General features: G+C 38.7%; 2 protein-coding genes across 3 annotated transcripts in view; one reads left to right on the forward strand and one right to left on the reverse strand.

Moving 5' to 3' along the window:
• The window catches only part of LOC138051401 (tetratricopeptide repeat protein 28-like), a 695954-nt gene that overhangs the window by 439964 nt on the left and 240990 nt on the right, over positions 1 to 15000 (forward strand). The gene's annotated exons all lie outside the window — the stretch shown is intronic.
• LOC138051414 (dnaJ homolog subfamily C member 11-like) overlaps positions 1 to 15000 on the reverse strand; it is a 126967-nt gene that overhangs the window by 104121 nt on the left and 7846 nt on the right. For both annotated transcript variants that reach the window (XM_068897608.1, XM_068897607.1), the window contains exons 9-16: positions 14012 to 14134; positions 12574 to 12641; positions 10093 to 10157; positions 9343 to 9467; positions 8531 to 8610; positions 6955 to 7071; positions 5144 to 5299; positions 767 to 836 (exon numbers count right to left, since the gene is read on the reverse strand). In XM_068897608.1, coding sequence (XP_068753709.1) covers positions 767 to 836; positions 5144 to 5299; positions 6955 to 7071; positions 8531 to 8610; positions 9343 to 9467; positions 10093 to 10157; positions 12574 to 12641; positions 14012 to 14134 — 804 coding nt within the window. The remainder of the gene's footprint in view (positions 1 to 766; positions 837 to 5143; positions 5300 to 6954; positions 7072 to 8530; positions 8611 to 9342; positions 9468 to 10092; positions 10158 to 12573; positions 12642 to 14011; positions 14135 to 15000) is intronic.

The following is a 15000-nucleotide window of genomic DNA, read 5'->3' on the forward strand; positions in this document are numbered from 1 at the left end:
TTGTTAGGGACCTTAAGATCTACGAAGGCGACTTCAACGAATACGTCACCTCAAAATATCACTTTGCTGTATCATAATTCTCTCGCGGTTATTCTATCTCGTTCACTTCTTACAAAGTAAAGTAAACATAAATTGGTACGAGCAGTTACAAAGTGAAAATAGAGAATGAAAGATTCTCTGTTGCATGCTTACGTTGTCGTCAAAACTTCAAATTTGGTAATTTCACGTTGTCCTTATGCAGAGTACCGCAAGAATACGTGCAAAAATCCGTGCTGCACGTGCCGCACGATTATTTATGCTCTTTTAACCAATGATATCATTGTTTTGCGCCGTTGTTGTTGCAGTCGCCGTCGTAAAATCTAAAGCTCCCTACTTAAGCTCCCTAATACCTGCTTAAGTAATTCTCTTTTTACATTTTCACTCCCGTTAACTCAAGTTTGATGTATGTACAGTTCATGCACATTTTGGATTCGGAACGACTTAGAACGAAAATTTCAGAATAACAATGAAGCGAACTTGGATTTCGACCGTCTTTGCGTTGGCTTCCCATCATCGTTCGTGCCGACGACGTTGTCAAAAACTCCAAAGTAAAAAGTTTCAAATAATGAGAGTTTCCTTTGATATCTAATAAAGTTCACAACTCGACAAAGACAAATTCAGAATTCTTTACCAAACACTACTGTCTACCATTCATATGAATTAAAAGCAACAAAATATGACAACATTGACAGCGTTGTAAATCAAGGAATTTTGGTCACCAACTTACACTATTTTCAGCTTCTCTTTTCTTCTCAGCCATCTGCTTGGTGAATTTCTCTCTCTTGGCCTCCGATTCCCTGAATTAAAATCAAATCATGAAAAGATGTATTTTTTCGAAGTCGATTCAAGGAAACTTAGGAAAAAAATTCAAATACTCGTACAGGAATCGAACTCCGTCACGAGCTTCCTACGCCACAGTCAGGTAGGACGCTTTATGACAAACACATAAGCCTCCAAGTTAATAGTTTTGCTTACACTAGCCCCCGGGCAAGGACGTTTTTGTGCGTAAACGCTTTCCCTTGACCGAAACTGCCCTAGGATTATTTCCATGGATAAACCAAAAAGAACAAAAGAACTTCCCATGACAGTTCCTGAACTGAACGGTACGGTTTATCTGCTCCCTGAGATGGCTTAGCCAATCATAAAGCAGAACGTAGCTAATACACGAAGATCCCTTATTATATTAATAGATCACTTTCGATATATTAAAATTCAGCCCGAAACAAAAGGCATCATCTCGAGGCTCTGGGGAATAGATATGAGAATTTGTATGAGTTCATTCCCCAGAGCCTCGAGATGATGCCTTTTGTTTCGGACTGAATTTTAATTTATCGAAAGTGGGCTATCATACCCTATTATTTTACCCTAAGGGGAGTCCTTCATTGTGAAACCGCATCCCCAAGGGTAACATGAAACCTGAGCTTGACCAAACCCAAGCTATTTACCCTCCGGAAGGCCTCAAACCAAAGGTGTGTGTAACTACAACTAACGCTGATATTAACGTTACTTGAGAAGTAACGAAAGGAAAGCCTGGAACATTCAGGCGTGAACGGGATTCGAACTCTGATCTCTGGGATACCGGTGCAGCGGTCTTATGTGAATTATCATGATTGAGCCCGTAGAGGATATAGATACGACGAAAGCTAATATATGGAAGCCGCACATATTTAAACTGCGGAGAGAATCAAGTGAATGCTGATAATCGCAGTTGTTAATTAACGTTACTTGAACAGTAAGGAAATGAAATATATATGGCTTTCGTCAGAACCTCATGACCTTGAAGCGGAGTTGGGGTTTTTGAGTTTACAATTTTCCTTATTTGGATGTAACGTAGCTCGTGCATTTTCCCACGCGTGCAGTATCGATCTTATTGTTGTCCATATTTGGGCATAAGATTGGTGTCCTAAAATCGCCAGCTTTGTTCCAAGGAAAAGAGTTGCAAGTTGCACGCTTCAAGGTCATGCGCTTCTGCTTTCATATATTGACTTTCGTCATAAACAAGCCTCCGTAGGACTGTCGAGGTGTAAATGCTACAAGTATGAAAAATGTCACTGTCGATGGTCATTGAATAACTAACCATTCTCGAACAAGTGCTTAGGCTTAAATAGAGTACATTAGTACTTTTATTACATCCATTTAGAAATCACTGGTGATCCTTGCAATCTGACTGGCTCTCAGCAGTGCGATTTATTTTGCTCTAAGTCGCACCATTTCCCCAGCCAATGAGAAAGAAGCACCCAAACAAAACAACCAATCAGATTTCAAGGCTTGTCTAAGGCAACCAATCAAATTGCAAGAAAATGAAAGACGAAGAAAATCATTGTGTGGCGAATCTTACAACTTTTGTTCCCAACTGGATCAATAAAAATTGGTACTAACTAAAATCCTGGGGCCGGTTCCTGGAAGGAGGAATAAATTATACCAGATATAACAGTTATTCCAGGGATAAATCTGCTATTCTAACACAACAGAATTTATTCCGGGGATAAAGGTATTCCTGGAATAAGGCACATTTATCCCTGGAATAGAGTTATTACATCTTTCAGGAACTGGCCCCTGTATTTTACTGATTAAATAATTATTACAAGGGTGATTTCTAAATGGATGTAATAAAGTGGTAATTGAACTTCGAGTCCTGCAATTTTGATCTGAAATCATACTTGTGATTTCGAATCGAACTCGCGCTGCGCGCTCTTTCGAGTTCAATTACCATTATAACACCACAAACGATGCACTTAGCGCGCATTGAACTCATTTGAACGATCGCTTTTCGTCTCGTTGTTTGGCACTACCGTTGTATGTTATGTTAATAAAATGATGAATGAAATGATGAAAAATGATGAAGTATTTGTCATAAAGTGTCCCACCTGACTGTGGAGGATCTGTTTTACTCCTGCACAACCTTCGGACTACTTATAAAGATGCTCTATCACTGACCTATGGGAGTTCGTAGCAGCCAAGCCATTAAGGCCCAGTAATACGGGCAACATTTTTCGTGCAACTTGTCGCGCAACAATGTTGCGTTGCAAGTTGAGCTGGTGGTATGTTGTGCGTCTTACCACCTTCTTGCGCAACAAATTTTTATGTTGCAAAAAGTAGACGTCGCTTTTACTTTTTGCAACATGAAAATTTCTTGCGCAAGAAGATGGTAATACGGTTAGCGCTAAGCGGGCTTCGCGGTCTTAGGGACTAGGGAACTTAAGCAACGACAACGGCGACGGCAACGAGAACGTCACAAATGTGCATATTTAGTAGGCAAAAACAATAGCTTTGCACGCTTTGCACGCCCTGCACGTGCGTTTTTCACTTTTGTCCATTTCTTTGCCGTCGTCAGCAAAACAACAACGTGAAATAGTCAAATTTTAGGTTTTAAGAAGAACGTCAGCACTTGACGCTAAAGTTTCATTTTCTCCCCTAAATTAAGCGCCGTTCCGACCAATGTCATTTTTGAGGAACTACCACACCCTTGTCATATAAGAAGGGTTGATATGTTTACAAAGTGATTTCAATGACGCGAATTTATATTTTGAGATGACGTTCTCGGTGCCGTCGCCGTCGTCATTGCTTAAGTTCTCTACTTTAAGATCTACGACGGCGACATCCACGAAAACGTCACCTCAAAAGATAACTTTTCACCGTCGTTTGTCTTTCGCGATGGTTCCGTCTCGTTCACGTCCCACAGTGTGGGCGAAGTATCCTACAAATAAATTGGTACGAGCGGTTTCGGAGTAAAACTATAGAATGAAAGGTCTGTATTTGTGCGCTCAAGTTGTCGTTAAAACCTCAAATTTGGTAATTTCACGTCATTGTTGTGCAGAGAACCGCACGAATTTTTGCTAAAATGCGTGCTGCACGTGCAGCACGAGATTATTTTTCAGGAATCTGTTAACCAATGATATTCTTGTTTTGTGGCGTTCTCCTTGACGACCGCGTCGTAGATCTTCAAGTCCCTATAGACCCATATCATTCAATGTCCAAACCAAACATTTTGCCCGTCGAACCTCTCATTCAGTATGAGACTGGACGGGCAAAGACAATGCAAAGACAATGCAAAGACAAAGTCTTTATTCCCCACGGTCTCCAAAATGGCCGCCGAGTGATAAAGGTGAATTTAATTCGGTTTAGGTGACAACTGTTCCACTTCACTGCTAGGCTTGAATTTGTTGAAATGTAGATTTCTCGCCGCCGGATCTAAAACACAGGTCAGGGTACATGTCACTGTGCTACAGACAAATAAACAACACCAAAAGTGTCTCGTAGACCTATCGCTCTCCAAAAATGTTGTGTCAGGTATAAAGGAGACGTTTGGCTTCGTTCTCTTCATCACTGCAGCAGAGACTCGTTCCATTGTTAGTATTTCGCGATTATTTCATCATGTTCACTGTGTACAACATGGACGAAGTTATCAAGAAGTAATTAAGAAATAGAAAACATGTACCGTGTTTCTATCGAGTTATAGAAACACTCGTGAAAGTTTGGGAGAACTCGAAAAAGCTGTGGAAACACTCGGCTGCGGCTCGTGTTCCCACAGCATTTCTCGTTTTCCCAAACTATCACTCGTGTTTCTATAACTCGATAGAAACACGGTACATGTTTTCTATAAACCTCGATAAACCTCGGAAGACCTTAGACAGCAATGACCAGAGCCAAGGTTGCTGACCAGCGGTTTTCATTAAAACAATGGTTTGCTGGGGGTGCTCAGTCTCGCGGGCTCAGAAAACCTGGTTGTGGTCATTGTGAGACGCGGATGGCACCCGGAAGAAAACATTTTGCGTGCCAGGACAGTGGTGTCTCCAAGATATTATACTAATCATCTTTAATGGAGAAAATATACTTAGCTATATAAATGTGGTTGTGTGTAGACAAGTTACAAGGGAAAACAGCTCACTTCCGGTTGCCGTGCGCGTGTCAAAAACGCGCGTGCTTAAGCTCCCTATTTAAGGTTTTTCATAAACCCCAGCAAGATCTGCAAAGGATCCGTGAAAACAAAAAAAACAAGGCAACAAAGTTGGACATCTTATCAAGAACGTTAGCGGATCCATATTGAGGAGTATGTTCTAATAACGGAATTTTTTCTTACAATTTTGATAAAAAACACACCCACCTGTCTTTCTCCATTTTGAGGAATGGATTGACCACCAAGGCCTTCACAACCCAAAACACAACGACAGGAACCAAAGTGCCGTAAAATATGGCTGCAGGCTGAATGTCTTCTGACAACGTGATAGGGAAATTGTAGACTTGATTTGCACGTGTCAGTCTATGTTTCAAAAAACAGGATATGTGATTTTAGTTTTGCGAACGATTGACTGAAGATATGAATATAATTCACCGGCCAGAAGGTCTGTGTATGAAAGAGAATCTGAGGTATTGGATAAAGTCTAAAGGCGCTGTTACACTGTGCAATTTTTCGTGCAACTTGTCTCGCAACGCCATTTCTACAAACGTTCTCACATTACGAACAAGTTGTTTTACGGGTGTTACACTGAGCAACGCTTCATGCAACTTGTCTCGTTTCGATGATCACATGAGGTTAAAGCAACATTTTCATTGGCTGGTGCCGCAAACCGTTGCAACACAAGTTGCAGGATAGATGTTACACTGCTCAATTCTTAAAAAATTCGTTGCAATCGTTGCGGAAAGTAGAATTCAATTCTACTTTCCGCAACGGTTTCTGCCACTGGTCTCACAACGTTTTTGACCGTTACATTGGACAACGATTCGTGCAGCTTGTCTCGAAACGCCGTTGCGAGACAAGTTGCACGAAAAATTGCACAGTGTAACAGCGCCTTAAGGCTGCTTAAGGCTACTTACTGGCTGTAAACCGCATTAGTATAGGTTGGGGAATCGTATGGGGCCTGGTAAAATTAAGGATTAATATCACGCGTATTTTCAGAAGTTGCAGAAGTTACGAGGATAAATGCGATTTCTTGGGGTGCAGGGATGGCGCAGTGGTGAGAGCACTCGCCTCCCACCAATGTGGCCCGGGTTCGATTCCCAGACTCGGCGTCATATGTGGGTTGAGTTTGTTGGTTCTCTACTCTGCACCGAGAAGCTTTTTCCGCAAACTCCGGTTTTCTCCTCCCCTCAAAAACAAACATTTGACTTGATTTCCGGTAATTGTTAATTTCAGTTTACAGTCTCCCCAACTAGTGCTCCAGCGCTAGAACGACTACACACTTACAGTAAATAAAGTTCCTTTCCTTTCGTATCCTTTGTTTAGAATTTTTATTGAGAATTTCAAAAACGCTCTACGCTGTGCAGTTTCGTAAGAAGCCATTTCAGAGTTTAGTCGGCGTCAAAAAACTGTAAAACGCACGGATCACCTTAATAAAATTTTATTTTTGTACAACAACGCAAAAGCAATGAAACCCGGGAATGAAACCAGCCCTGCTAAAAAAAAAAATAATATTACTACATGAAAATAATGAAAGTAATTTTTGCCAGGGCAATTAATGTCTCGGCCAATCACCATTTGTTAATTTTGCCATCTACGTTTTGAGGGTGCAAAAAACACAGTTTGCTTTTGTCCAAATTTAAGGACATCATATCCAGCTTGATTCTACTGACAGAATATGATTAAACAATTTCCTTTTGGCGATGGAGCTTATTCATTCCAGTCATCACATGCCAAGTTTTTTAACCCAAACAAAAGACCATAATATTGTTATTGGAATAAAATATAAGTTCAATTCCTGGGGGAAACTTAAAAGAGTGGAAATCTATTCTTAAGACTTTTAAGTACATCATTTGCATGAACATATCCAACACTGCAAGAAAAAGCATTTTTACACACAACATGGCTCTAATTCCCACATGGAAATCACAGAGTTTCATTGACGATGCTCCCAGAGCCAATCACATTACAGGAATATTGGAATAAGTACTGTTAATTGGATGATGGCGAAAACTCACTTTATTTTCAAACACACACCATCTGGTATCCCAATGCGCACTGTAGCTGCTAGGTGACTGTGATCAGAGATTTGTCTCTCACATCCATATGCAATCAATGAACCAAACGTCCCAGTTCTTAAATAATAATCAAGTCATGATCACACAGTGTACTTGCACTACATGTACAGTTGAAATAATTCCCAATAATCAGGAGTCCTAAACGTGAGTTAGAGTTTTACCTAGGTTTCAATCAGAAATAGAAAAGCTGCCTTTAAAAACCACAAGTCAGCTACAATAATTGTAGGTGTTGAAGGGGCTATATGTCCCGGGGAGGAGAGGGGGGGGGGGGGGGGGGGGGCACTTTAGGAATTTCTGGGTGGGGATGTGCCACTGGGACCCTGGAACCCTTAGCCTATACCAAAGCTAGTTCAACTGAATTTTGCTACCTTATACTAGAGTTAACTCCCACCGATTTCCGTCTAAATTCTGATTCTTGACAGTTAATAATATCGAGAGGTGTTTCATGATAGGCATTTATGGACGCCGTTGAGGCTGAGTTACGTAATCTTAAACTTTGCCGATTTGATTTTTTTATATTCTTGAGTGGGAATTTCTGGTTTCCTTAGTCTTGATAAAATCTTCAACCGACTGGTCAGTTTTGTGAAAAATGATACCCTATTCTAGACCGAAAGGCTATGATTTATATATTCTATCCTAGAGTAAACTGCTTGAAAACCATACCCTTCACAGCGGCACATACCTATATAGTCCATATGCCATATGGCATATGTCCATATGATTCTGAGCAAAAACGACCTTTATACAGGCGATTTGCCACAAACTTGAAAAAAGTCAGCCCGAAGACAGCCTAATTTTCAAATTACATGTTGGACTTCGAGTTGGATTTTCGAGTTAGATTTTGAATTAGAATTTCGAGGTGGATTTTTGAGTTGGATTTTCAAGTGGGACTTCGAGTTGGATTTTCGAGTTGGTCAGTGTAAAATGAGTTGGTCGAGTTGGAGAATGCAGACCAGGGGTAAAATGCAGACTAAGGTTACAACGTGATTGTTGAAAAAGCCCAAACCCTTTAGAAGTGCTAACCATAGGCCTAATTAGGCATAAAACAATATTCTTGAACTTCTAAAGAGTTTGAGCTTTTTCACCAGTTCCATTATAACCTTAGTCTGCTTTTCACACTGACCAATTGGAAAATCCACCTCAAAGTCCATCTGGAAAATCCAGCTGGAAAATCCAACTCGAAATCCTAACTCAGGCTCAAGGTTTGTATTTACTTGACAGTGTATTGAAATTGAGGGGGAAATTTACATTCTGATTGATCATAGGTTGATGCACCTTTATATCCTGGACCTTGTGCTAACGCTTATGTCGCTAAAGAAAAGCAGCCTTTAGAGCAGCTACACAGGTTTTTCCAAGATTTACCTCAATACCCTTAGCAACCAAATTTTAAAAGGCTGTACAGAACATATTTTCAGTCCAAATTAATTTTGTTCCAGTTACAAGAACAACTACAGTTAAGTTCATTTTATTTCATTGACTGTCTCTGTCATAGAGAGTTCTTATAAGGCACACATACTTTACGGTCGCTTTAAGCTTGGTGTTCTTTTCAATTTTCCTTGTGTATGATGCCATTAAAAATGAATTTGAAAAGCTTAACTGAAAAAAGAAAAGAAAGAGAAAATTAATAATATCAAAATTTTAGAAAATTCAGTTTAATTTAAAATGACTATTACGTTTGATGTTTTCATTTCGCAGCATATTTTAGAAAAATTAATAAACTCTTTGAGTCAGTGAGGCCCCTTGAGCTGCTTTTGAAAATTCTAATCTAAAGCTTCACTGATCTATGACACCATCAGCGAAAGCTTGGATTAAAATTTTCAACAGCAGCTCGAGGCCACACTCAAACTGTTTATTCATTTAAGGATGGTGCCTACTATTGTTACTGCACATATGTTCTGCGCATCTCGAGATATTCGGATTTCCAATCGGTGGTGCATACTAATACAGGGATATTTTTACGCGGTTTAAAATTATGCAGAGAAAGTAGATCTTAGTAAGTACTATTGGTATCCAAAAAGAAAATTGGGGGTAACCATGCATTTTTCAGAGACAATTAAGCTTCAATTTGAGAAAGAACGCCATACATGGCTTGGTATTTTAAGGCTTTTTACAAATATTGTTCATGAATTATCTTTGAAAAATGCGTGGTTACGCCCAATTTTCTTTTTTGATTTCAATAACAGTGGTTAAGATCTACATTTCCCGCATAATCATAAACCAGGGCAAAAATACCTTTGAATTAGTAGGCACCGTCCTTAACAAGTAGAAAATGGTTGGGCCAATGTCTCTTAAACAATAAAAAAAAAAAACTCTCAAAAAGCTTTTTACATGAACTGTAAGGGCTGCCCTGCTGGTTTCAGTTTCTCTTATAACTGTGGTGTTCATTGCCGACTGTAGACCACCTTGGTAAGTAATGTAGCCCACAGTGTGTCTATCAAGTTGTCTGGCAAGCACTGCAAAAGAAAAGAACAATCAGAACTATGAAATTTAGAATCAGTGCAATTAAACCGCAAACCCGCAAATATTCATTATGAACTGCTGAGTCAGAATATCGACTGATTATAGTAGAACAGATTTCTCCAGCATGACAATTTTAAATTTTTTCTGATATTATATACGGCTGTAGTGTGCCATGTTGTTTCCATAAACAAACTTAGACCCGTGTCAAATACTGCTAAGGGGGCTGTGGTAATGTATTTTCGCAAATGAACTATTTTAGTGTTAGTTCAATGTATTTAGCATTTGCAGTGGCACTTCCACTATAACTGGTTTGGACGTGAGTGTGCATAACTATTCTCTGATGAGATTAGATACAGATAACACTTTTGGGGATGCACAGTGTCAGTAGTGGATATCACCTGCAGGCCGCTTGTGCGCTCATAATGATCATCAACAAATACTGCAACATCTTGATTGAGGTTACATTCTGATGTTACATTCCACAATCATCCCAAACGATTGAAGATGATTTGGGGAAAACGAGACCACTGAAAAGGATTTGGGTGAAAAATCTGAAAGAGTCAACTGGATAATGGTAAATTTTAAAAGGGGATGCTGGGAAGAAAAGGTTATACTCACTGCCGTTTGCTCCAGCAGAGAGGCCATTTTCGTGACTTCCCAAAGCAATCCCTCCACTGCAATAACTGATAATTGACAGAAAACAACAATTATTTATAATCAAGGCAAACTGTGAATAAAGGACTTGCAACTAATTGATAACGTTTCATCAGATTTTATTAAAGTGTAATCCCAATTTTACAGTATTTCTTTTAAATCTCCATATCTTTCAAAGCAATAAACATTCAAAAAAAAATTTTTAATTGGTTAAATCCACGATTTTAAAATCATTTTGAATTTTGTACCCTACCCGAATTCTGAGGTTTTTTTTAATTCTTGGGGGACTGGGCCAAGTGACCTTTGCAAAGGACCTTTGACAAGTTGTCTTCTAAGGCAACACACCGGTTTGGCATATCACCTTGAATTGACAGTCTTCTTACCAAAAAAAAATAACATTCTATGTATTCTGCTAGATCAATATTCCTTTGTAGACGTTGCAATAAGCTTGACCCTGTCCCTGAGTAGAAACACATTTTTCAGCATCCATCATAAAATATGATTATCAAGAAAAAAACAATTAATGCACTTAAAAATTTAGTGTAAATCGTGGATTTAACCAATTCATAACATATTTTTGGATGTTGTTTTAAAAAATACATAGATTTTGAAAAATTACTGTACGGTTCAGTTGCACATTAAAGTGCCTATCACCTCAATTCACTTTTCCACTTTATTCATTCTCCAAAATCATTACAAATATAACTATCACATTGTTTTTAGAACCCTTAGATTGAAATTTCACTACGGGTTGACGTCACAAATTAATTTGCATTGCTGTTGATGATGATAATGATGAAGATTCATGATGAACTTTATTAATGTGTTGAGAATCTCCAGTGCACAGCACTAATTGGTGACACAAAAATAAAATAATCTAGGATAACAATGCTAAAAATAGTAAAAGCTAGGGAAACTAAAAAGATTTCTAAAACCTATTTACAAGTAAAATTTTGCTTAATGACATAGAGTCTCAAAAAAGTTAATTATTCCAAAGCACACAATTGCTGCAGCCATCATCAGTTATGCCAGTCAGGTCAGTTCTCCTGATTTTAGTCTTCAATCTGTGCAGACTACCTTCAGTACGCAATTCTTTTGTAAGTTTTGACCAGAGGAAAGGGCCATAGTATCTTATCGAATGCTTTCCATATGTAATCATATTAATCGTATTAGTTGTTTTCAAACAACTATCTTGATGCAAATTAATTTGTGGCGTCAACCCTGTATTAAACCTTTCATTCCCTTCATTGCTCTGTTGTGGATTAAAGTATGACCACTTTTCCGTCTTTCAAAGCTAATTAAAAAGTTAAAGGTTCTAAAAGCAACAGGATGTATTTGGGACGATTTCAGAGAATAAATAAAGTGGAAAACTGTGTTGAAGTGATACACACTTTAAGCAAAAAATGTTGCAAGTTGTACAGGCCCGTAACCAGGGGGGGTGCACGGGGTGCGTTCGCACCCTCGTGCAGTCGGTTAAACTGAGGTTTAAAACTTAACATTTAAATAAAATCAAAGAATGGAAAAAGCAGTAATGTATTCACTGGGAAACTAAAACCAACTGCACCCTAGTAGCCTGGGCCATTCAGAACATTTCAATGAGGGCACAGCTAAGGGTGCGTTTTTTTGGAAAAACCAAAAACGGGTTTCTGATCTCGGATCAATGGATTTTCCAGTGTCAAAAATCGCAAAATCCGAAATTATTTTCCATGACAACGCAAACAAACAAACCCAGAGTTGCGTGCAAATTTTAAAAACAAGAAAAAAATAGCGGTTAAGTTTGTTTCGAGAAGTTCTTAAATGAAAATGCCATCAGTAAAAAAATATCTTGGCGATCGATAAAAAGAAACGACGAAAAACATTATTTTTTTCGCTGTAGGAAAGATGCTAACAATGTTATTGCTGTCAAGAAACTTTTTTGTGATATTTATGGTGTAAAATTTTTAGGAAACCTAACTATTTTCGACCTATTCATGTCTTCGATCGTACGGTAAAAGTGAGAAAAACATTTGGGCTAAACTGTCATGTACCGTACATTTGTAGCTGTTGTGTATCATTTTTGCATGGAAAACCGCTTGTCAAAAATACTTTTTTCAAGTCCTTTCCCAAAAAAATGCTGAATTGGTGAATCTCAAAAATCCAGATCTAGATTTAATCCGAAGTATCCTCCTCAAGAGTGGATACTTTCCTACCGTGTACTTTCCCGCTACAATTTCTCATGTATTGCTACTTTCCCAATAAATGGATCAGACAATCAAAAATACATTTTGGTAGTTTGGTCCACTTTGGCCTCATTAGCACCCCCCCACATGAAATCCTAGTTACGGGCCTGTTGTAGAACATTTTGCTGGATTGGGGAACACCAAGCATTAAATGCAAGAAACCAAATGCAAGAAAATTAAAATACTACTTACCATTTATTCTTAACGTCTATATACCACTGCTTACCTTCTTTGTGTCACGTTGGCAAATGCACGAAAGGTCAGTTTAGGACCTTCCCCAGCCTCAAATGTAATCTATATATTATGATGAAAATAAAATATAATGTATTTCTATTTCTAAATGTTTCTTAATTAATATGGTACAAAATACATTATTTCATAAGGCTCTTGCTGAGGGTCAGTGGTTACATTATTGGTCAATAACCCATTGAACCCTGGGGGTGAAACTTGTAGATTTTACTCTGTTTAACACTAGATAATTTTACTCTTCAGTTGGAGGGGGGTGGGGGTGGGGGTGGGAAGTTCAGGAGTGAATGGGCTAACTTCTACCTACAACCATAAAATTATGTTGATTTTTCCCTTTACGATAACGTACATTATTCAGATGTGTCGAGAAAATCGTGGTTTGCATCCACATGATGAGACTGCCCTGCTAGTGTGCGAAACAACAGAAAATGGCCCCACACGTTCTACATGATATTATAGAGTCAAATCCCAAAAGACATTTCACTGAATTGTTCTGTACACCGACACGGCCACTGAGACATCAGATGCAAACCATCAATACAATTGTAGTCCTAGTATGAAATACTGCCATCAATTTTGGTTAGCAAACTAAAATTAAATTAAATTAAAAGCAGCTACTGTGTACTCTAACTTCTATTTCACACATGCTAGCTGCCTCGTATCATGTCCTTATTCGTTTCATAATTCACATTTTTCCAGTTTTGTTTTTTTTGCTTGTTTGCTTCAGTTTCATAATTCCCATTTTTCCAGTTTCCTTTTTTTTTCACTTGTTTGCTTTGTCGCTAGTCATCTTGTGAACAGTTTAAGTTCTATTTTTACCACCAACACCAGATAGAGAAAATAGCTGTAAGTCCATCAGTTTCTTTGCTTTAATTTTCTTGTCTCACTTATAGTTTTGTTATCGTCCTTCTATCTCCTTTCAGTTGAACCATCTGAAGCTCAATAAGCATTCAATTTATCTCGTCAAATTCCAAAGTGTTCATGACAAAATTACATGTACCTTTAGTGAAAATCTATACATGTATGCAGGCATCAAAAAACAATAATGTAAAATGGCAAGACTCCAGGCAGTTTAGCACCCACAACATGACCCATTGAAAGCACCACCTCCCATGTCCATCTGTTATTTACCAGTCTGAGCAATGATTTAAAACAAATTTCTAGTTTCTAAAGAAACTGTGGTGCTGCATCAGTGGGAGAGTGAAACAGGAAAATTTGGTTTAATCAAAACATGTTGATAAAGGTCGAATTACCACCGTGAACGATTTGAAAAGCTGACATTTCAAGCATTAGCCCTTCATCAGAGCGAAGCTTTCCAAATCATTCACGGTCAGGTAATTCGACCTTTATTAACATGTTTGATAAAACTAATTTTTCAATGATTTATAAGACAACTCAAAAAGTAATGCACCACTCACCGAGCCCCAGGCTCTGTGGGACAAGACCCTTCTTGCCGACACAGATACTGTTCCACTGCCATTTCCGTTCTTGATGTTTACAGAGCCCCTAAGAGTGAGGGTGTCCATTGTAGTTAGAGGTGCCTTGTAGAAGAGAGAACAGTCAAATTCTGTCGACATCACATGAGATCAAGACAAACACTGGACAGCTGTCCAGACACATGATGCAACAAACTAGGAAATTCACTTCATGAAATGTGTGGAGGTCGTGGTCAGTGGTGGCAGTAAAGTCAATAAAAATCTGTTTTTTTTCTCTTGTCTTATGATGTGATCACTTGTGGTGTAGATTGTGACCACTAACCTATGATTAGTTTTCACAGCTGACTCTGCTTGATGGATGACGTATAACTAGTTGACCCCACTCCTTCAAGAAGGCTAGAAGTACACACAGTGGAAAGGTCATGACCTACATCAGAAGTGACCACGTCATAAAACAGCTGGCAAAAAATTCTGGATTCATAAAGTTCTACTGTTAAGTAGTTGGCAGCCTGATTAAAAGCCCCTGTCAAGGTAAAGTTGATTAAGAAGCATACTGTACATGTAAATAATTACTGTAACAGTATGTGTTGAAAAGGCATTGTAAACAATATTGGTAAAGGTGCAACACTTGAAATGCAAGGTTCCTTGGTTAACTGCAGGTCCCTGTGACCTTCAACAGAGACAGGCACAGCCACCGATGCCGCAGCCGCAGCTGAAGGCAACCCAAAGGCTCCTTTTTCTTTAGCTTCTACCGTAACTTACGGCAGCAGTGGGCACTACTCCTACATGTATCCCGCCGCATGCACAACTTTTCCCCAGTGATACTGGAACTCATTTTACCCACCACAAATGGATAAAAACCTGTCAGTGAGTAAACTTTGGAGTGCATGAGCTGGGACTACAATATGCGCATAATTTGTCTGATAATAATTTGCATTCATTTGATATGCACAAATTAAAATTTCAATTTT

This window comes from Montipora capricornis, chromosome 6, assembly GCF_036669925.1.
Source record: "Montipora capricornis isolate CH-2021 chromosome 6, ASM3666992v2, whole genome shotgun sequence".
In the NCBI taxonomy this organism is placed as follows: Eukaryota; Metazoa; Cnidaria; class Anthozoa; order Scleractinia; family Acroporidae; genus Montipora; species Montipora capricornis.